At 35.5% G+C, this 21324-nt stretch overlaps 1 protein-coding gene and 1 non-coding gene across 2 annotated transcripts; both read left to right on the top strand.

The window, feature by feature from the left end:
- Positions 1-14128: 14128 nt before the first annotated feature.
- LOC113777982 (protein FD) lies at positions 14129-16001 on the top strand. The gene is made up of 3 exons (XM_027323217.1): positions 14129-14766; positions 15289-15370; positions 15628-16001. The coding sequence occupies exons 1-3, from the start codon at positions 14129-14131 to the stop codon at positions 15700-15702; spliced, it is 795 nt and encodes a 264-aa protein (XP_027179018.1). The 3' UTR covers positions 15703-16001.
- Positions 16002-21225: 5224 nt separating this feature from the next.
- On the top strand, positions 21226-21297 carry TRNAE-UUC. The gene has a single exon. It is a non-coding gene; the product is annotated as a tRNA-Glu (tRNA).
- Positions 21298-21324: the final 27 nt, after the last annotated feature.

Raw genomic sequence — 21324 nt, 5'->3', positions numbered from 1 at the left:
TTATTTTTATATAATTTTAATATTTTTGATTTATTAAATTTCTTTTAGTTTTATTAAATAAACATGCAAGTGCTTTATACTCAAGATTCCCACCAAAAATTGGATTAACAAATAAAGGAAAAGATAGATATACAGCCATATTCCAACATATATCAAGATGGCCAAGGTCCTTAGGATGTTGAATATTTATCCTTATCATTGTCCAAGGATGACAGGTCTAAACTAACTGAAATGCTGGAAATTCTTGTGGATAATGACTAGGAAGACTACTAGATTATATTCGCTAGTATGACTATAAAAATTGTTAAAGATAATTTTTGAATCTAAGATTCCGTTTGGATTGACTTTTTTTTCAAAAAATAAGTTTTTCAAATACAATGTTACAGTAATATACAATAACTCAAGAAACATCCCATCCATATTAATATATCAAATATTTCAAAAAAATTTTATAGTAACAATTTTTCATATACACTGCTACAATAAAATATTTCAAAAACACCTACCAAAAACAGCTAATCCAAACGGAGCCCTTGCCATTTGAGCCCAATGGGTACCCAAGTATTTCCCATCCTTTCCCATTCATTAATGGGTATAGTTGGGATGTGTCCCAACTTAAACCCAATACCAAATTATAATACCCATCCCGCCCAAAGTTCCTTTGGGCATGGGTAGCCCATTGGGACTTGGGACAAATTGCCACCTCTAACCAGCATATGTAACTGTTTCAGTGTACAATAATATCTCAGAAGTCAAAGGCTTTTTTAAAGTACAGTTGTGTCACGTTTTTAAAATTCTAATAAAATGTTTAGGCTAGGGATGAGTATGTTGGAGCAATTATACATTTATAGTTCGCTTTGGTTTACGACTGGATGAGATGGAATGACTCATCTTCAGATTATTAATCCTAGGTTGAGTCATTCTCGAATTAATAATCCAAATTATTTTGATTGGTTCTAGGTTGAGTAGGATATACTGGAAAATAATTCTATCCTGTATTTGGTTGGATATTGGATGAGATAGGATTACTATTTTAATGACCAAAGTATCCTTAATTTGTAGAATTGTTTTAGTAAAATAATTTGATAATTTATAACTTTTATTAAAATAAACTAATTTGAAACTTTAGAATTATAAAATGAATCAAGGGTTTTAATATATAAAAATTTGCATTAACTCAAATTCAGCCCATTCGAGCCCCTTAAAAATAGATTTTAACCTAGTTTTTGAATCTAAATTTGAAATTCAATTAAATAATAGCCCAATTTTTGGCTAAGTTAGGGTTTAATTAAATAAAATCTAACCCATTTAAGAGTTTTAAATCAGCCAAACTCAAGCCAATATAGAAAAGTTTTCTTTGGACCAAACTTAAGCTTATTGAAACCCTCATTCGCAAAACCCAATTGATAAGGTTACGTATTTATATAGAATTTGGTTGAGAAAATAAGGTTTGTAAGCGCAATTTAATCCAATGATAATATAGTCCTTTTATTATGAAGTAGGGGCAAATTAGTCAAAAAAATAAATTAATTAATAGGGATAAATTTGTCAAAAATTTAAAATAATGAATAGGGGCAAATTAGTAAAAAATGAATATAATTAGTAAGGGAAAATTAGTCCGTTTATTATCATATTATTATGTGAGAGTATAGTTGTATAATATTCATTATGAAGTTGTATCATTCGTAAAAACAAATAAGTTCAAATATATTGTTATGTTGGTAGTAGGGACAAAGTAATCAAAAAATTATAAATTAATTAGTAGGGAAAAATTAGTCCATTCTGGGTGAGTTGTTGCGTGATGAGAGCATATTGGTCCTTGATGTGTTTCATCATGGTCTCCATCATCTTGGACATGTTCGAAACTTGTTCTTCGAAATTTAAAGTGTTTGTTATCCTAGCAGGCATTGCAGCAGAAGAAACAGCGGGATCTTCAATAAAAAATTTTTGATTGAAGAGCTTCATGGGAAGAGACTGATCCGGTGCTTGTTGAATCATCATCATACTTAGAAAATTTAGATTCGAATCCAAATTCGAGCATGACAAGAATCTTCTCAATCGAGGTAGGGACGTCTTTGATCCCTACCGTGGAAGAATAGCTCATTGGTGATGTTGAACCAAAGACGGGAGTTGACGCCGATAGAGCTTCCATGCTATTTTGGGTGGAAGTTCTCGTCATACTCCTTGTTACAGGACCAATAGCGCGGGTATTGATGGCTGTATTGGTGGCAACATGTGCAACTTTCTGAACAGGTTTAGCGTCAGTAGCCTTGGAACGTGCAATCATGGTCTTGTTGCTCTTTGGTGCCATTAGTGATATATGTAGTTGAATATTCGAAAAGAAGAAATGGAAGGCAGAGACGGTCCAACCGAGCGTGCCCAAAATTTGTACGCGATAAAATTTCAAATCTGCAAAAGATAAGAAAAAATACACTATAAATATGTAATATATAAATTTAAGAAAATATGTGAGTACAATCTCTGGGATTTTCTCGAACTTATAGAGAATTTTTTTTTATTCTTCACCTTAAACGCCAATCCAAGGGCTTCGCAACTTGTTTTTTGATCAACCACCGATTCCTCCAAATTTTGATATGAAAGATTTGAAGAATTTGGAAGATATTTGAAATCTTCATATATGGAAGACTTGAAGAATTTGAAAATGCAGGCCTTCGTATCTTGGAGTTTCAAAAGACTTGAACATAGGGATGGCAATGGGGCGGGTAACCGGCGGACACCCGCCCCGTGGGGGACTGTCGCGGCGGGGGGTAATTTTATTCCCCCGTTTAGAAACGGGGCGGGGGACGGGGATACATTCCCCCTCCCCAACCCCCGCCCCATCCCCTGCCAAAAAAAATATACATATATATATATATACACACACACAAGAGTAACAAAAGAACAAACGAAGAAACGAACCTCCATACTTCTCACACCCTCTCTGCACATAATAACAAACCGTGACCAGAGTTTGAGTCCTCCCCCGCAGACTTCTCATCATCATCAACAACTAGTGCATAATTTAAACTAGGCCCACTAGCTACTTTGCCAACAGGAGTAAAATTGTCAGCGTCTACCAAATCATCAGCAACATTGAAATGCAAACTAGGCTCACCGCAACTTTGTTGATATTTCTGCTTCAATCGTTGTTGATTACCAGCACCAAATCTTCCAGAACATCCAGATGTTGGGCTCTTCAGATTTGCCCTCAAATCAGAAGAAAGTTTCAACCTTTGGGAAGAAGTTTTTGAAGCGGGCCTTCTAGCGGATTGCCACTGGGAAAGGAAAGAAGGGTTCTTTTTAAAACTTTGTGAAGAAGATTTTTTGGGCACATCATTTTCGTTAGCAATTGATTTATTAGATCTAGGACTAGAGGAATTAGAAGCTGATTTTGGGGCGGACTTGGCAACGAGGAGTTTATTTCTGAGTTTCAAATTGGGATCCTTCTGAAGATGGGAACTCGAAGAAGAAGAAGAGGAGCGAGGTCTTGAGTTTGACGTGGAGGAAAGCAGAAACTTGAGGCAACGGGGGACCGCGGGGGACCGTGGGAAAACGGGGTGGGGGCGGGGGATGGGGGGCAAGGGGCGGGGGATGGGGGATGGGGGGAGATATTTGACAATGGGGCGGGGGACGGGGAAAGGATCCCCCGCCCCACCCTCGCCCCATTGCCATCCCTACTTGAACACATGAAATGCCTCCGGATGTCCCTCGATTTGGTAGAAAGACCCCTATATATAGCTGCAGTATGAAGTAGAAGTTGAAAACATGTATATCAGTCTACTTGTCTTGCAAGACACGCAGTCATATCCGGACTGTGCCAGTTTAAATATTATCTCTTCATTTTGTATTTATTAACAAAGAGATAATACTTAAGATATATTCCCTTGATTGGCTAGACTTGTAGGGACATATGACATGACGTCATTTGATTGGATATGCTGTTGCAGTATATAAGACATCTACATGAATTAAATAATTCTAGATATTATTTCTTTAATAAAGAAATAATTACTTAGATATTCATCCATAATTTTGCCAAATCATATAGGCATGTAACGTGGCATAATTTAATTGGCAGAGATATCTTGACAATTTTAATTTACCGTAACACCTCATCTTGACATGTGGGAAGACATAATTGGCTGACGAATAGCCAAACTTTCAAGTGTGCATGACATATGGCCATATTCAATTGAATAAAAATAAATCATAAAAATAATTTATAGACCAATGGTAATTTTTAGAATTTAATTAAAATTTCATTGTCTACAATTATCATATTATTATGTGAGAGTATGGTTATATAATATTCATTATAAAGTTGTATCATTCGTAAGAACAAATTAGTTCAAATATATTGTTATGTTGGTAGTAGGGCAAAGTAATCAAAAAATTATAAATTAATTAGTAGGGACAAATTAGTACATTCATGTTATATTATCGCTATATAATTATAAGAGTATAAATTTATATTATTCATAAGAATAAATTAGTTTAAAATTTTATCATCCCATCTCTTAATCATCCGGGATGACTAATACCATTTCTCTTTAATTTTATCATCGTATCTCTTAGTTATCCGCGATGACTAATACCACCACTCTCATAGAGTATTTTGTCCCATGTACAGGGGATTAATTTCGGTTAATTGGGGTTTATCATCCTATGTGTAAAATACAACCAAATATGGGATCACACAGGATGATTAATCTAATATTGTGTCATCCTATGAACTAAACGAATTCTTAGGCATTGTGTGCACTAATAACTAAAGCCTCCGTTTGGATTCCATTATTTTTTAAATACTTATTTTTGTATTTGAAATCTAAAATAAGCTCAAAAACACATTTAAATATACTAAAATAAAAAAATAATAAAATTTCACCCTTACTTTTCTTTCACACATCACTAGTAGCCATTGATCATCGCCGACCAACACTATCGGCAGTAACTACCTTGGACAGTCATTATCTTCTCTCTCTCTCTCTCTCTCTCTCTCTCTCTCTCTACTCCTTCTCCTCTTTCCCATGTAACGGATCTTCTGTCTCACATCCTGTGCCATTATCTGTTCTATTTTTATTATATTGCTATTTCTCTTACATAAACATAACATTTTAGTTCTTTTTTTATTTTCTTAAGATTCAATAACTATTAACTGGGTAATATATAATAGAAATATTAAAAAATATATAATAAAAAATTAAAAAATACAGCAAAAAATTTATAAAAATCTCATTTTTTATGCATTTTGATTTTTTGAGTTTGTTAAATTTTGTATACTACTTAGTTAATAATTATTGGATCTTAAGAAAACAAAAAAGAACTAAAATATGGTGTTTGTGTAGGAGAAATAGCAATATAATAAAAAATGGGACAGAGAATGACACAGGATGTGAGACAGAAGATCCGTTGTGTCTTCTCCCTCTTCCTCTCCTCTCTCTCCCCAATCCTGTGCCATCCTATGAATCAAATTGACCCTTAGGAATTGTGTGCACTAGATAACTAAGGGGCCGCTTGGTTTGAGGGATTTGGCATGTGGAATGACAATAATTCCAATATTTAGTGCTTGGTACACTGTAATGGCAATTGAAATATTGGAATCATGACCAATTCATGATTCCTGACTAAATTGGGAGGAATCACTCAAAAGCCTCAACTCATTTCCAACAGTGAATAAATTCGGAGACCACCTGGATTGCAACCTCCTCCTCTTCCTCCTCCGCCCAACACGTCTTCCCTCTTCCCCCCCACAGCCCACCAAAAGCCTCACTCTTCCGCTCCCTCCGGTGACCCCTGTTGGGATGCCATCCGTCGCGCCTGCTCTGCAGCCCCTTCCTCTACCTTCTCCCTCTCCGATCTCTGCTTCCTCTACTGCCTCGGCTCCAGCCACATCGGGCCCGCCTACCTCGCCGAGATCAAAGCTCCCGAGCCCCCTCCTCCTCCTCTACAGCATTCTTCCTCTACTCAATCGGCACTTTTCGCCACCAAAGTAATCGACAAGAAAGAGCTGGCGCTTTCCCCCTCCTTTCTCGCCGCTAACCACTCCTCCCTCACGCCCAAGTGGACCCGCTAAATTCCTCTTTCACTATCAAATCGTCCCTCTCAGCAGGCAACCCAACCTCCCTCTTCTCCTTGTGAAAAGCAAAATTGATGTTTAATGGCAAGAAGGCTGGTGGCCATAGGTGGAATGCAGTTGTGCTTGCAAACAGATTTCAAAGGATTGGGATGGAATTCACCATTTCATTTTGGGATTTGTTTTTGGATTGTTTAATTAAAGTTCCATTTGTCAATTTCAGAACAACGAAAAATAATAAGACACCATGTGCCAAATCTTCTATTTCAGGCATGGATTTTTGATTGATAATTGCAAAACAAAGCACAAAAGAAGAAGTTTTGATTGGTGGTGGTCTGGTAAAGTTAGCGGTGGGGAGGCATCGAGCCAAGAAGACAAAAAGTCCAAAGAAGAAAAAAAAAGAAGCAAAAATAAATTTTAATACCCATCCCACACCAAGCATTGCTTGTGGGAATGATAGCACCAATTCAAACCCATACTGATTTTCTTCCATTATTCCATTTCCTTTTCCAATTTCAAAGCATGAATCAAGCGCCCCCTAAATCCTCTGTTTGGATTCCACTATTTATTAAATACTTATTTTTGTATTTGAAATCTAAAATAACTTCAAAAACACATTTAAATACACTAAAAATAAATAAATTTTCACCCTCACTCTTCTTTCACACGTAACTAGTAGCCATCAGTCATCACCGACCAACACTACCGGCAGTCACTACCATCGGCAGTCTTTCTTTTCTCTGTCTCTCTCTCTCTCCACTCCTCTCCTCCTCCCCTTCCTCTTCGCCCTCGTCCTTTCCTCCCCCCACCCCCACCCCCGCCCCCTCTCCCTCCCAAATCATTCATATTGGTACTGCAATTTCCAGATTGTTCTTGGGACTCAAAACATGGATGATTTTCAGAGGGATGTCCAACGGTTAACATTTGTACCACATTCTTACCAAAGGATCATTGAGTGAAACCTGACAAACCATCACATAATAGAATCAGAATATCTTCCACACAAAAAAAAAAAAAGTGAAGTCCCTTCCTTTGGGAACCCATCCACGGGCAGTCAGTAATGCATGGATTTGTGTCCTTCATTCATAGATTCTACCCATCTTTGGCTGGTCACGGCTTCACCTACTCCCAGAATTGCTGCTACTGGTTTACTGCTACTAGATCACACGATGGTGATTTTACGTAACATAACATCCTTATTTTACCAGACATACCAAATATTTAAACAACAGCACAATTGTCCATTCCTTTCTTTGGGAAGTCTATCCAGTTGATACAAGATCAACCTACAATTTCCGTAGTTGTATACCTTTACGTAAGGATGGAATTTGGGCAAGATGGGGCGGTGCAAAGCCTAGGGGTAACAGGGTTGCCTTGATTAAGAAAGTTGGGCAGGCCCCTTCAAAAAAAGAAAGTTGGGCAGGGTTGACAGTACAATTTTGTTGCAGCCATGGTACAGCTGCTGTGATGGATGAATATTGAATCTGACTAAGCGCACAGTGAACTGTAAATGGCTTTTCTTGGAAAGGGAGAACTTTTAAGGCCCAGCTGCTGCGTTAAAACTTAAAAGAAGAGAAGAGAGGGTTTAACACAGAGCTGACAGTTGTCACAAAGACTAGACCTTGCGAATTTCTGATCATCTGTTCCTGCACTTATTTTCTTGAATCTCTTCCATCCACACCGCTTGGCTTCTTCTGCTGCCGAATGAACGTACCATTAGACTAGTATCTAAATTTTCAATTGACTCGTATAATTTTTGTTTCACTGTTTTGGTATTGTTATTCTACTATCACTACCTTCTTTCCACAAAAGCAATGATTGAATTTCCATTTTGCTATGACCAAAACAGAAACTTCAACTTGCCCCAGTAGGATTTTGCATTGGCATACTTGAGGCTTGATGTTGATTGTTTAGGTCAGTTAAAGAGTTAGATTATCAGATCCATCTATGTCTTATGGCGCACAAATATCAACCAAAAAGCAACGCGCGATATTGTAACAAAAAATTACTACATTTTGCTTTTAGTATGACATGAAGATCTTGTATTTGATGTTTTACTACTGTTCAACGTCCAAATTTATGTGCATTCAAACAGTTGGACAGGTATTTTGCATTGTAGATGGCCCAAGAATAAATACACTTGGCGATGTGATATTCTTTTTTATGCAACTCTGTCCTATTACCTGAGTTTTTACCTTTTTCATAAATCCAATATGCTCAGCTAATGTACTAATACAAGTTATTTCAACATTATAAAAAGATTGTCGAAATAGTTAAATAATAAGATGTAGAGGTAAATTTCATGCCGTTAAATCCTAACATAAATTTTGTTTTTGGTGGTAAAAGTTAGATCCAAATTTTACTTGGTGATGAATAACAAATTTGGGAGAGAGTTCTTGAGAGATTATCCTATTTGGGGTTGAGCAGTGGAAAGAAGAAAGCTCCAGTTCAGACCCCGTTGCCAGTGATATATAGTGAAAACGCATGTTCACTAGTCAAATCCATCAGTTATCCTTTTCATCAAGCTGCCCTCTCCCCTCAGAGAAATCAACAACCCCATAGTCTTGAATCTAACTAGGGATTGTCTGGTAGTCTGTACCCCCTTATTGATATTCACTCGATTCTTACTAACCAGAGCACATGTTAGAGACAGAAATGTGTATGTAAATGTTAGGCGGCGGTCCAACTCCGCACAATTATGTAAACAGATGGAGCAATCCCATCTCAACCAAACTCTTAACAGTTATTGTTCACAAAAACTGTGCACGATTATGCACATTAATACCACACTTTCCTAAGGAAAACCGCATTTTCCATCCATCTCATCCGGGGTTAACTTGTCTTATTAATCGCTTTGGGTATCAGATGTCATTCCGGTTGCCAATCAAGAATTTACAGATACTGGTTTTATACTTCCTCTGTCCCATTTTGATAGTCCTAGTTTTTCTTTCACACAGTTTAAGAAAAAAGTAGTTAACTTTGTTGGAAAAACAAATTTAGGTTGTTATTTTTCTAAAACACCTTTACATTAAATAGAGTACAACTTTATATTAATTATTCATAAAAACTTGAATTGATGGTTTATGTGAACTTGAATTAATGGTAAGGAAAGAATCAATCTTCATTTTACATTATTTAACGTTAAATTTAAATGTATTAAATGGGGTAGGTTAACAATCTATATTAAATAAGGAAGTTTATACTAATAACAATCTACACTGAATAAGGGTATTTTAAAGAAATTAAAAGATAACTATATATTCTTTAATTGAAAAGTTGACTACAATTTGGGACAGATGAAAAAGGAAAATAGAACTATCAAAATGAGACGGTGGGAGTATTAATTTCTTGTCAAGTTATATGAGATCAGGCTATATTCAAGACATGGATCAAGCTTGTTCAACATATTGGGCCTGTTTGGAAGCTAAGTTTTTGGACAAGTTTTTTACCTACTAGTTTTTTAACAACTTTTGCTACATGAACCCGAAAAAACTTCTCAAAATTTTTTACCTACACACTTAAAATATCCAAAACACAAAAAAAATAAAATAAAATTTCCTTCCCCTTCTCTTCTTCTTCTTCTTCCTCCCCCACCCCAACCCACCACCACCTTCGTCGCCGGCCACCACCTCCGCTGCCGGTTCTGGCGCCGATCACCTCTTCCGGTGCCGGTCTTCTTTTTTTTTTGCCCTTTTACCCTCTCACCCTCTTCCTCCCCTGCCATCCTCCCCTCTGTCTTTTTTTTTTCTCTCTGCGTCTCCTTTACTCCTCCCCCACCACCCTTCCCCTTCCCCTTTGGCTGATCTGATCGCTAGACCAGATCACACGGGAGAGGGTGAGGGTGGCAGGGGAAGGGGAGTAGGGGGAGAAGGAAAATTGCCCAAAAAAAATTTTTCATTTCGCTGCTTCATCTGCCGGCAAAAGCAAGGAGAGAATACGGGAGGAGAGGGAGAGGGAAAATGTGAAAAAACGAAAGAGGCAGAGGGAAGGTGAGAAGCGGGAAGGGGAACAGAGGGTGGCGGGAAAGAGAGAGAAGAGGCAGAGAGGGTGGCGGGGGAGAGGAGTAGCGGGGCAGATGGGGAAGGGGCAGAGGGGAGGAAAAGGATGGTGGGCATAGGGGGTGGCGGGGGAGATGGGAGGAAAGGAGTGGCCGGGGAAGGAGAGGGAGGGGGGAGAGGAGAAAAGAAAAAAAAAAAGAAGAAAGGTAGTGCTGGCGGAGGTGCTGGAGGTGGGAAGCAGAGGTAACGGGGAAGGGGGAGAGGGAAGGAAGAAGGGAGGAAAGAAAAAGAAAAAGGAAAGAAAGAAAAAGAAAAGAAAGAAAAGGAAAAAAAAAATTTCACCTTACAAAAATTTTTACAAAATTTTTCACATTACAAAAACTTATATAAAAAAGTTTTTCACCTTACAAAAACTTCTACAAAAATTTTTCAAAAACTTCTACAGTGCACTACAGTAAAGTTTTAGACAAACTCCAAAAAAACTCAGGTTTCAAACAGGCCCATTAATAGGAATGAAAATGGAGCAGGTGTTAGGCAGGGATTCCTCCCTCATATCCCGCTTTGCGCTCTAAAATCTTCCTCTGCACTTGGCTCCAGCTTTTCTCATCTCTTAGGGATGCCCTGCAGTTGTATAATTATGTTTTTTTTTTATTTTTTATTTTAATATTATTTTGTATATATGTATAACATTAGTATCAATATTTTAAATTACTTTTTTTTTTATTCTTAGCGAAATATTCAATGTGAAATCAAGGTTAAGAATCATTTTGATCTTTTTAAATTCATTTCTCTACTTTTAAATCTAAACTTATAATCATCGTATTTGTTTAAACAACTTATAATATGTAAAAAAAAAAATTGAAGTAAACTAAAAATAACCAAGTCATCATTTTCTCTGAAATTATAATTTTTTTAGTTATCAAATTATAATAGATATGTGTATATTATTGATGTGTATCTATAATGTGTATAGCAAATCTAAACTCACAACCATCATATTTATTTTTATTTTTTGATAAATAAATTACAATATAAAAAAGTTCCAAGTAAACTAAAAATAATCAAATAACCATTTCATCATTCAAATTATGATATATGCATACATTATTGATATGTAGTTATAGTGCATCTATTCATCTTCCACCTATCACACGTCATTGCCACCCCCTGCTCCTCCTCTCTCTTCCCTTTCCCTCCTATTCTGCTTCACTCTTTCCTCCTCCTCCTGCCTCTACTCCCTTCCTCCTCCCCCCTTTTTCATCTTTGATTTAGTCACATGTCGTGATTATGAAGAAGGAAAAGAGAGGAAAAAGAGCAAGAATGAGGGGAAGAGGCGGCAATGGTGGATAGCGATGTATGGTAAATAGTGGTGGTGTTGATAAAAGTTTTTAACAAATTTAAAAAATATTTCAATAAATTTTAAACTTTATAAACACCCCAAAACACATCTCTAGAAACAACTAGTTCAAACGGATTATTTACGGTGAAAGTTTTTCAAATATAATACTATAAAAATCTTTTTAAAAATACCCCTAAAAAAATCCCATTTCACACAGACCCCTAAATTTACGAAATCATCAATTTGTAACAACCTGTCTCTCGTCACTTAGATGCTCCTTGTCCAATGGCAAAACATAAAAGGTTAAGGTAAAAACTTTGTTACATCAATGGGAGAGTTTACTGCAAAAAAAAAAAAAATGAACAGATTCATTAATGTGGCATGTGCAAATCAAAGGTTTGGGTAATCATTGGAATTAATCTAGTGATTAGAGGGGGATGTTCAGAATTTGAATTTTAGGCTTGACAATTTAGGATAAATAGAGTGTGAGGATGGATGGAAAGCAAATAATAATAATAATAATACTCCCTCCGTCCCACTTTGATAGTCCTGTTTCTTTTTTCGCACAATTTAAGAAAAAATAGTTAACTTTATTGGAAAAGTAAATTTAGATTGCTATTTTCCTAAAATACCCTCACATTAAATATGGTACAACTTTATGGGAACTTGAATTGATGGTAAAAAAAGAATCAACTCTCATTAAATGAGGTAGGTTTATAGTAACAACTACTTACGTTAAATAAGGGTATTTTAGGGAAATTAAAATATAACTATATTTTTCAATTGGAAAGTGGACTACAATTTGAGACAGATGAAAAAGGAATACAGGACTATGAGGCGGAGGGAGTAAATAAAGACTTTGGAACTCTAATATACTAGCATAGGGCATGTGTTTCACAAAGTTGGTAGTTATCTTAAAATGGTCTGAAGGCAGAAAGTAACACTTCTGACGGAACACATGGAAGGGTGCAAGGAATGCAGCACTGATCGGTCAAACACTGTATTCTCTCTCTTTTCTTTAGCACACTTCAGAAAAGAACCATACTAGGCTCCTTGAGTCTGCTTTAGATTATTAGAATTCGTTTGAATTGTTATTTTTAGAAATTTTTAATAAAAAAATAATAGAGATTTGATGTTTGTGGAGTAAAAAATAATTAAAAATATGTTTATGAAAAATATAAACATTTTTTTTGTAAAAAATAATAATCCAAACAAGGCCTATAATTTTCTCGCATATAGCTTAGTTATGAGTTTTCTTGTACTTCTTACTTTGAACAAAGTAAGAGACTTTCCTTCAAAAAAAAAAGAAAGAAAGTAAGAGACTGTGTGGTTTATACATTCTTTTTATTGAAAAAATACTGTAATATTTTTTAAAATATGATGTGTATAAAATAAAAATACAATTGAAAATTATGTTAAGAGATTAATCTAGAAAATAAAAAAATTTCACAAAAGCGGCAATCCAAAGAAGGGTGGTTGGTTTGAGTGTTACACCTTGATAGGCAGCTTGATTTGTTGCGTTGTTTTCTGTCCGAACATTCCCTACTTGCCAAAGTCAATTACGTCCAAACCAGATTTTTGCAACAGTGATGATGAAATTTTTTTTCATTCTCATCCTACCATGAATGTCACAAGTCACAACAAGGTAATTAATAGTCAATGCGAATATGCGATAGCCAATCAAAGATCATCTCATGCGGTTGTTTTTGCTTACGACAAGAAAAACGAAATGCTACAATGCTGTTTTTAAAAATAACCTTAAAAACAGCTAATCCAAACGTACCAATATGATTTCACATTAGCTCCAAGGAAATTGGTCACAGTTGAACCGGAGGAGGTATCAGCATAATTACCTAATTGCTCCTCAGACACAAGAATTTCTTCGGTTGTGTTTGGATTGTATTTTTTTGAATTTTTTTATAGAAAAATTATTATAGCAATTTAATGTATGTGGGATAAAAAGGTGATAGGAAAATGCGTTCACGGAAAATGTAACAATTTTTCAACGGAAAATGACTGTCCAAACACAGCCGATCTTCTGGTCTTTTACACCGTGACCACAATTGATAAAGCAAAAAAACAATTGCTCGGTTTTTCCATTTTTCTTCTCTGATTAGTTGAAAACATTATCGTGAATATTCAATGTTATATCATGCTATATTTTTGCTGAAAGATTTAAACTATATGTAAATATGGAAAAATCATTTAAAACGTTCGTTAAATAAAATTTTTCATCATTCATTTTTAAAATAATAATTTTACGTCTCTTACAATATCAAGTCGATAAGTTTTGATTTGAACTTATGTTTTTAACCATTTTTTAATTTGAAATTAAGAGGTGATTCACATGTAATTATTATTTTTGATTATAAATGTTATCTAATCTTTACGACTGGAATATGATTCGAGTCATATCCCACTTTTTGAATGATTTCTGCTAACAATAATAAATGCGTCAGGGAAAATCGACTGAACACCAAAAGTGCATTGCAAATTAAATATTTTCACTTATTAACGAATCATCAAACAGTCCTAAAAGATTAGCAAATCTATGTACGAATTCTTAAACTATATGTTTTTTTTTTTTGGATATATATACGAATGAATCAGACCGACGGGCAATTTCGTTTCCAAATTTCCTAAGCATGGCCGATCTTTAACTAGATGTAAACGGTCATTGATATATTCCCCCAACAATTGCTTGATGTGCCTCCGCAGATGTGGTCATCCAACTATAGCAAAAGCCTGAAAAGACTCAACAAGATAGCAGGCACATCATCACCATCATCATCGTCTACATCTTCTTCTTCACAATCTTCAGCTGCATCTCGTCAAAATCCCAGAGGCATCTACAAAACCATGGAAGAAGTTTGGAAAGACATAAATCTTTCATCCCTTCAAGACCAACCTTCTTCCAGAGATGACCCTAGTTCCACTACCACTTTCCGTGGGATGATTTTTCAAGACTTTTTAGCTCGTCCCTTTGATAAAGATCCTCCAACCACCACACCCGCCACCGGTTACTGCTCTCCGCCGCCGCCGCCTCCTCCTCCTCCTCAGGCAACTATGCTGACTCTCAATTCTTCTGGCCCTGATGAGTTTCACTTGTTTGGAAACTCAAACCCTCTTAGGCAAACCCCACTTTTGGGGCCTCAGCAGTCCATTTCCCATGCTTGCAGTAACCTTAGTATGCAGTTTAATGATGCTTTGGGTTCTTGTGCTGCTGGGATGCATGCTCATGGCAATGGGAAGAAGAGGTGCCCGGAACCCCAAACCAACAGCAGTAGCTCTGGTGACCGACGCCATAAGAGAATGATCAAGAACCGTGAGTCGGCTGCGCGGTCTAGAGCAAGAAAACAGGAATGCCTCTTTTCTCTACGATCTCTCTTAAATTTGCCTACAATTTCTTTTTTGCTACTGTTATTTTTATTTTTATTTTTATTTTTAAATGAGTCAGTCTTATCAGCTCACCAGCTCGGTGGCCATTTTTATTACGACCACCATATATATTTATATATGAGAATCCTAGAATCTAGTAGAGGACAGGCATCCAACCATCTGAGATGGGAGCCCAGTGGCATCGATCTCTTGTTATGGTGTTTTTTTCCCTTTAGGCAATCTCTTGTTATGGTTAGTCATTAAAGTATGAGAACCATCGAACTTGAAAGTGAAAGTTTTCATGACTTAGTATAGTTTCGGGGTGGGGATATTCCAGATGTCATTAGCAGAAATTGTTGTCATGTTTATAAGGATACTGCTATGTTCCCCTTCTGTTTGTGAGTGTTGCCTGATGTATTTGGTTTTTCTGTTGGATTTTGCCCTATTTTTCCCCTTTTTTCTTGGGGCGGTTGTTTTTCCCGTTTTGGTGCAACATAAATACAGGCATACACGAATGAGCTGGAGCTGGAAGTGAACAACTTGATGGAAGAGAATGCCAGACTCAGAGAACAACAAAGACAGGTACAACATGCTATTATAGTTCCTTAAACGTAGGGGAGAGCACAAATGTAGTAGTAGATACATATGGTAGTTTGAGGAAAGGGGAAAAAAAAGGGCATACATTACATACTACTACTACTACTAAAATCTTTGATAAAAAGCTGAAGGGCCCGCAGTTTCCGTTTCCTTATCCGCAGCTTTTTCACTATTTGCTGTTTGTCATTTTTGCTTCCTTCTCTGATATATTTTATTTGATACTCTTTTTTCTCTGCGGCCAGTTATGTCTAGCTGCAGTGAATCAACAAGTTCCCAGAAAGCACGCCCTCTATAGAACGTTAACGGCGCCATTTTAAAGACAACTCGTCCCAGTCGTCTCTGCTGGTTTGGTAAAGTGGGAGGGGGAGAAAAGACACCTGTGGAAGTGTTTGTTGGTTTGGACAAAAGACTCTATTTATGGGGTTGTAATCTTTTTGGCCAATGAGCGTATGAGTCAGTGTAGCCCACTGCTTCTAAAACAAAAATGCATCAGTAATCAGTAATAGATGGGGCGATTTAGGGAAAGAATAGAAAGGTTGCATGAAAAGGCAGTTTGTTTTCTCTGCGGTCCAAGAAGAAGCAGAGACTGCTCTATTTTTTGTGATGATATAGGTCGTCGAGCGTAGTTGTTGTTTGCATTGTTTGCTTTGCTTTTGCTCTCCTAACTTCTTTTCTTCTTTAGTTTCTCTGACTGCTGCTAGCCTTCTTTTTTTGGGACGAACGTTTATGGTAAAGGAAAAGAAAAGAAAGGACCAATTAACATCTAGAGAACGTTTTTGGTAAAGGAAATTATTATTATTATTATTATTATGTGGCTACAATTGCATCAATTATTCGGCCCATGTTATCACTCTTACCATCATAGCACTTAGTCAAAAATGATAAAAGCCCAAGTCATCACACTTACCATCATAGAACTTTGACATAATTATCTTGCTTATTTATTTACTTAGCTTTCATGTCAGGTACTATATTTCTTTGACATGCCAGGGAGTAATGGTCATTGATTGTTTAAGGTTAATGTCGGAAAGATACTACGATTTGCTCGGTGGAATGTTTGGAATTGCTCGTTTTGATTTGAGAAATGTACGCGAGATAAAAAAAATAAAAAAAAAAAAATATTTTAAAATACTAGATTTTTTAAGAATTTTCCATTCAATTTAATGCTACGAAACAGTGGAGGTAAATGCCATTCAGATTTATTGTACAAGAAAGAATAACACACAGTTAAGGAATGAAAAAACCATGTAGGCCCTTAATCACTAGGGTTGGGAGGTAAGAAAAAATATAAACTTTTAAAACTGTTGGGGAAATACTTGTAACGCGCAGAGAGACTTGAGGAGGTTAATGTAACTTTGCCATTACTCTCACTAGCCTATCACTTCGACGTCACTCATCATCCCCCGCACCATCACTGTCACCCACTTGTAAACCTTTCTCTTCCTTTATTATTACAGCCACTTGTGTTTCTTTGAACCGTGTTGGTTCGAACTTTTCTGAAATGTAGGGGAGCATTTTAAAACTCTTCCGTAAATTAGGTTGGGGTTCAAAAATCCCTCCATCTGATGTACCGCACAAGAAGTATAGTAGTAATTAATGGATTTGTTTGTACAGAGTATTATTTAAAATAATTATTGTAGTATTTTTTGTGATGTATGTGAGATAAAAAGGTGAATTGAAAAATGTATTTATGATACAAGCGAAATATTATTTAAAAAAACTTGCTATTCAAACACTTCCGGTGTTTTTCATTCATTTTTAAACAATTTAGAGAGTGCAGTAGTGCACTTATCGCCGGCCCTTTGCAGACAAAAAGAAAAAAGAATGCATATCTTCGTTTTTTTCGCACCGGGACATTAAAATGTGTTGTCTTTTGCTTTTTATTGTCGACTCCCATACCCACATTTAAAAAGCAGGAAACAAAAGCCTTTTATTTGGATTGGACAGCAAACCACCGCGACAAATTTGTCTTTTTGGAACCCTTTAAAAATTGAAGTTAAACCGGCAGTGCTTAGGAGACATAAATGGGGTCAAACATTTAATTACAGACGTCTGCAAATGTGGGCCTTTTGTATATCTATATGGTCCAACCGTCCAAGTTCAGCTTTCAATTATATACTACTATACTAGTAGTACATGATGGTTTTGAGGCCTTCTCGGTTGGTTAGGACCATTCTGTAAAACGAACCCCTCGTATTGTCTCTGCTGCACTCTGTCTCAAAATGTTGTTCGTTCAATTTGGCGTTGGCATGTGTTAGGAATTTTGGCCTTTGTGTTACGCTTTTTCCTCTGTAGAAATTATGCACTGCACTGGGCCCAAAGCTCTCGTGTCAAGTAGTTGTGGCTGGGAAGGAGTCCTCAATAATGGACAGCTCCGATAGGTTTGGAACTATAGCTCCCGTGAAGTTTATTCTCAGAATGTTACGACTTGTGATGGGAGAAAATTGTGTGCGTTTCAAGAACAGAAACAAAGCAATGTAGGATGCAGTGTGATTGCAATTTACAATTAGACTTCTTGCCACCCGAAGTTTGTCTTAATAGGTAGGGTGAACTACAGTCATTGCTGTTTGGTTATAAATTTGAATCCTGAATCTGACAGTTTGAAAAAGATTGATGGAGGGTTAGGACTAGAATAATATGTTAGGAGGCTTGCGAGGAATTAAAAAGAAAAACAAAAAAAAAAAAACAAAGAGAGATAGAGAGAGAGAGATTGTACTTCTGTTGTTGGGACTAAGTAATAAAAGGGAAATGAGGCTAGACTTGATTTCAAGGGGAAGTGCAGTAATCTTAACCCAAAAGGCATTAATGTGAACATAGGACTAAGCTACCAAAAAAACTGTTTGGATCTCCTGTTTTTGGAGTGTTTTTCAAAAATTAATTTTTCAAATACAATAAAAGTTACAACAAAGTACTCTAAAAGATAATCTAAAAACTAGTTTAAAATTTTTTAAAATTTTACCAAATATCTCAAAATAAAGTGCCAATAAAAAATATTTCAAAATATTTTCTAAAAATATTTTAAAATATACTCTAAAAACTCTCCTACAGCAAAGTTTTTCAAAAACACCCCAAAAAACAGCTAATCCAAACGGAGCTAGGGATATCCTAAAGAGCTAAACTGCAATTGTATTTAGACTAATTCGTTAAAGTTTTACGAGTATCCACTTTTATTTTTATTTTTTCCAAAATTATAAGATCACTTGAAAAAGCTCAAGATAATCAAAAGGAGAAACATATACTTACTACCCAAAGCTAGAAACATATAGTGCTCGCGTGGCACAACCCAGGATCGAGTCAAGTCAATTGTTCCCGTTTCAATTTACAAATGCGCCAGTCCTTTCATTATTGTCATTCATTCTTTCTTCGTGCTTTGTTTTCTTGCTCTATAATTTGTTCCTCTGAAGGTGCGGAGTTGCAGCCACCTACCACCTTAAAAGAGGAAGAAATGGAGACCGCTCGCATCATTTTCACTCGACTTTTAGCCAGTGATTGCGATTATTGTAAAGCCGTCTTTTTATCTATTGACAACTTTGCGGGCCCCCAAAAAAAAAAAAGCGAAGGAAAAGCAGAATGGTTGATGTAAATAAATGTCATTTTGGATGTGCCAACTGCCCATTGCATCTTGCAATCAACTTCACAATATTGTCAACTCGTTATGTGATCAAAAAAACTCAGCTACATCTAGTTGACTGAAAAAAAACATACAGAATGCCCGCGAGACGCAGACGTCAAAATAGTTTTTAAAGAAAAAATTGAGTCATCTTTTACTTTGTCTTATCTTTCACTTTGTTTCCATTGCATAGAATCTTATGCCGCCATGGTAATCATTTTCCTCTCATTAGCTTCTCCAGAAAAGAAAAATATGTATTAGGATGTATTTTATAAATTGGGTAAAAAACAAAAAAGCCCAAGTGGTATAACTATTTTATTGAAAAGTCTCTCGTAGTTTCAAATCATACGTATCGGAGTTTCATGATTTGAAGTAATTTGAAACATCGATGAAAATTGTTTTAAAAAAAAAGGGTTCTAAATAAAATGACAGAAATAACCTAATAATACAAGCAAAAATAGCTGAAGAAATTCATGGGTTTTATTCTCTAATAATATAAGTAATAAATCGTCGGGTTCTGCAAGTTTGGGGCAAAATTAAAGAAGAGTCATGACAGTTTTTATTAAGGTCTGAAGGGCAAGACAGGTATATCAAGTCAAAATTTGTCTTAAAAACTATTTTTCGGAAGAACTACTCGCAATTCCAATTCATTTAAACGCTGTAGATCTAACGAATTCTGTCAAATTTTCACCTTACTTTAAACCATATGATTTGAAATCACATGGGATTTTTCGATGTAATAGCTATATTACATTGGGCATTTTTTGTTTTTGACCTTATAGATTACTATTTTGACGCACGTGATTGATTAAGAGGTTGAGAGTGAGTGGATGGTATGAATTACGAGCTCTTGTAATTACTAGTGTTCAAAACACACAGTATGGGTGTAACTACAAATAAACATTAATTTTTTTAGAGATATTTGTTGAAATCATTTTTTATGAAAAATGTTTTATATTTTTATAATACATATAGAAAATTGACATTTACATAAATAAAATGTATAAATAGACTATTATTTAGCAGTGAATCGTTATGAAAAGAGAGATAAAAGTAGATACAATAGTGGCAATTATATACAAATTGTAATTTAAGAAAATTATAAAGTGACAAGTTTTAGTTTATATCAAAAGATTCCCCTCCTCCTTTGTATATAGTAATAGTATAGAAGTACAGATTATCAGGTAGTTAATCACGTAAGAGAAATTGCTAATTGTAAAGTGAATAGTGAGCGGTAACAACCATTAGTTGGTAGTTAATTTCGTCGGATATACCCTGATCAAAGAGTTAATATTTTCAGCATTATATAAATAGAGTATTTAGTAGAAAACAAAAAACGACATTTCAACGATGGATTGACTTTACGTTTTGTATGCGTAAGATTCTCTCAAACATTGATCCCGCGACAAGATGCCATTTTCAAGTTGTATACCTTCACTGTTAATTTAGTCGGTTGTATTTTACCTAATTCTTGATCCCAAATTCGATTTTGGAGTGCAAACTATATGCCAAGCAGGATTGTTTCGAACATTTAAATCTAAACCTAACAAACAAAACGTTGCTATATAGTTTTCTTTCGATCTTGTAAGACGCTTCAATAGGTTTTTTTTTTTTTTTTTTTTGGGATAAAAATTCACTTCATTCATATCACTTCAATAGGCTTTGACATTCAGATTATCATTTTTTTTGAAATTTTTTTTATATTTTTTTAAACATATTTCTTAATCACCTTTTTACTTCACAAACATCAAATCGTTATAATAATTTTTTTTTTTAACAAAACTCCTAAAAATAGCAATTCAAACAGGCTCTTAATCTATAGGCAGGCACCTAGGAAAAGGTTGCGTTCTCAAATCTTCATTGCTTGGTGAAAAGTTGGTAGAAAGAATAACAAAGATTAAAAGAAAATTAAAATGGGTTAAGTTGTGAGGGTTCTAACAATTCATCTTTTGCTTTTTTAAGAAAGCTCTTACCCATTTATGTTATTTTATGTGTAAACACTAGAGCAGGGGCTTTTTATACTTTAATTTCAAGTATATAAGAATAATGTAGTACATTGTATAATCACATTTATTTGTATATATTGTTTTTTTTTTTTTTGAAATGATAAGTGATATACTGTATGAGTATGTTGTAAGTTTGGTAACAAATTTACAACGTAATGTAATAAATTTAAATAAATTATTTATATAGCTTATTTAACATTTAAGGAAGGACTCACACAACAAATTCCGTTGTCGTCCAGCGGTTAGGATATCTGGCTTTCACCCAGGAGACCCGGGTTCGATTCCCGGCAACGGAAAGTATTTTTTGCTTCATTTTCGTTCTG

Source organism: Coffea eugenioides, chromosome 7 (assembly GCF_003713205.1).
Source record: "Coffea eugenioides isolate CCC68of chromosome 7, Ceug_1.0, whole genome shotgun sequence".
Lineage (NCBI taxonomy): Eukaryota > Viridiplantae > Streptophyta > Magnoliopsida > Gentianales > Rubiaceae > Coffea > Coffea eugenioides.
The sequence above is the reverse complement of the archived record's forward strand: the minus strand, read 5'-3'. Positions and strand labels throughout refer to the sequence as shown.

Coding starts and splice junctions, on each gene's coding strand:
- LOC113777982 (XM_027323217.1), top strand. CDS start 14,129: ATGTGGTCATCCAACTATAGCAAAAGCCTGAAAAGACTCAACAAGATA. Junction 14,767..15,288: donor GCGCGGTCTAGAGCAAGAAA/ACAGGAATGCCT, acceptor TGCAACATAAAT/ACAGGCATACACGAATGAGC. Junction 15,371..15,627: donor TCAGAGAACAACAAAGACAG/GTACAACATGCT, acceptor CTCTGCGGCCAG/TTATGTCTAGCTGCAGTGAA.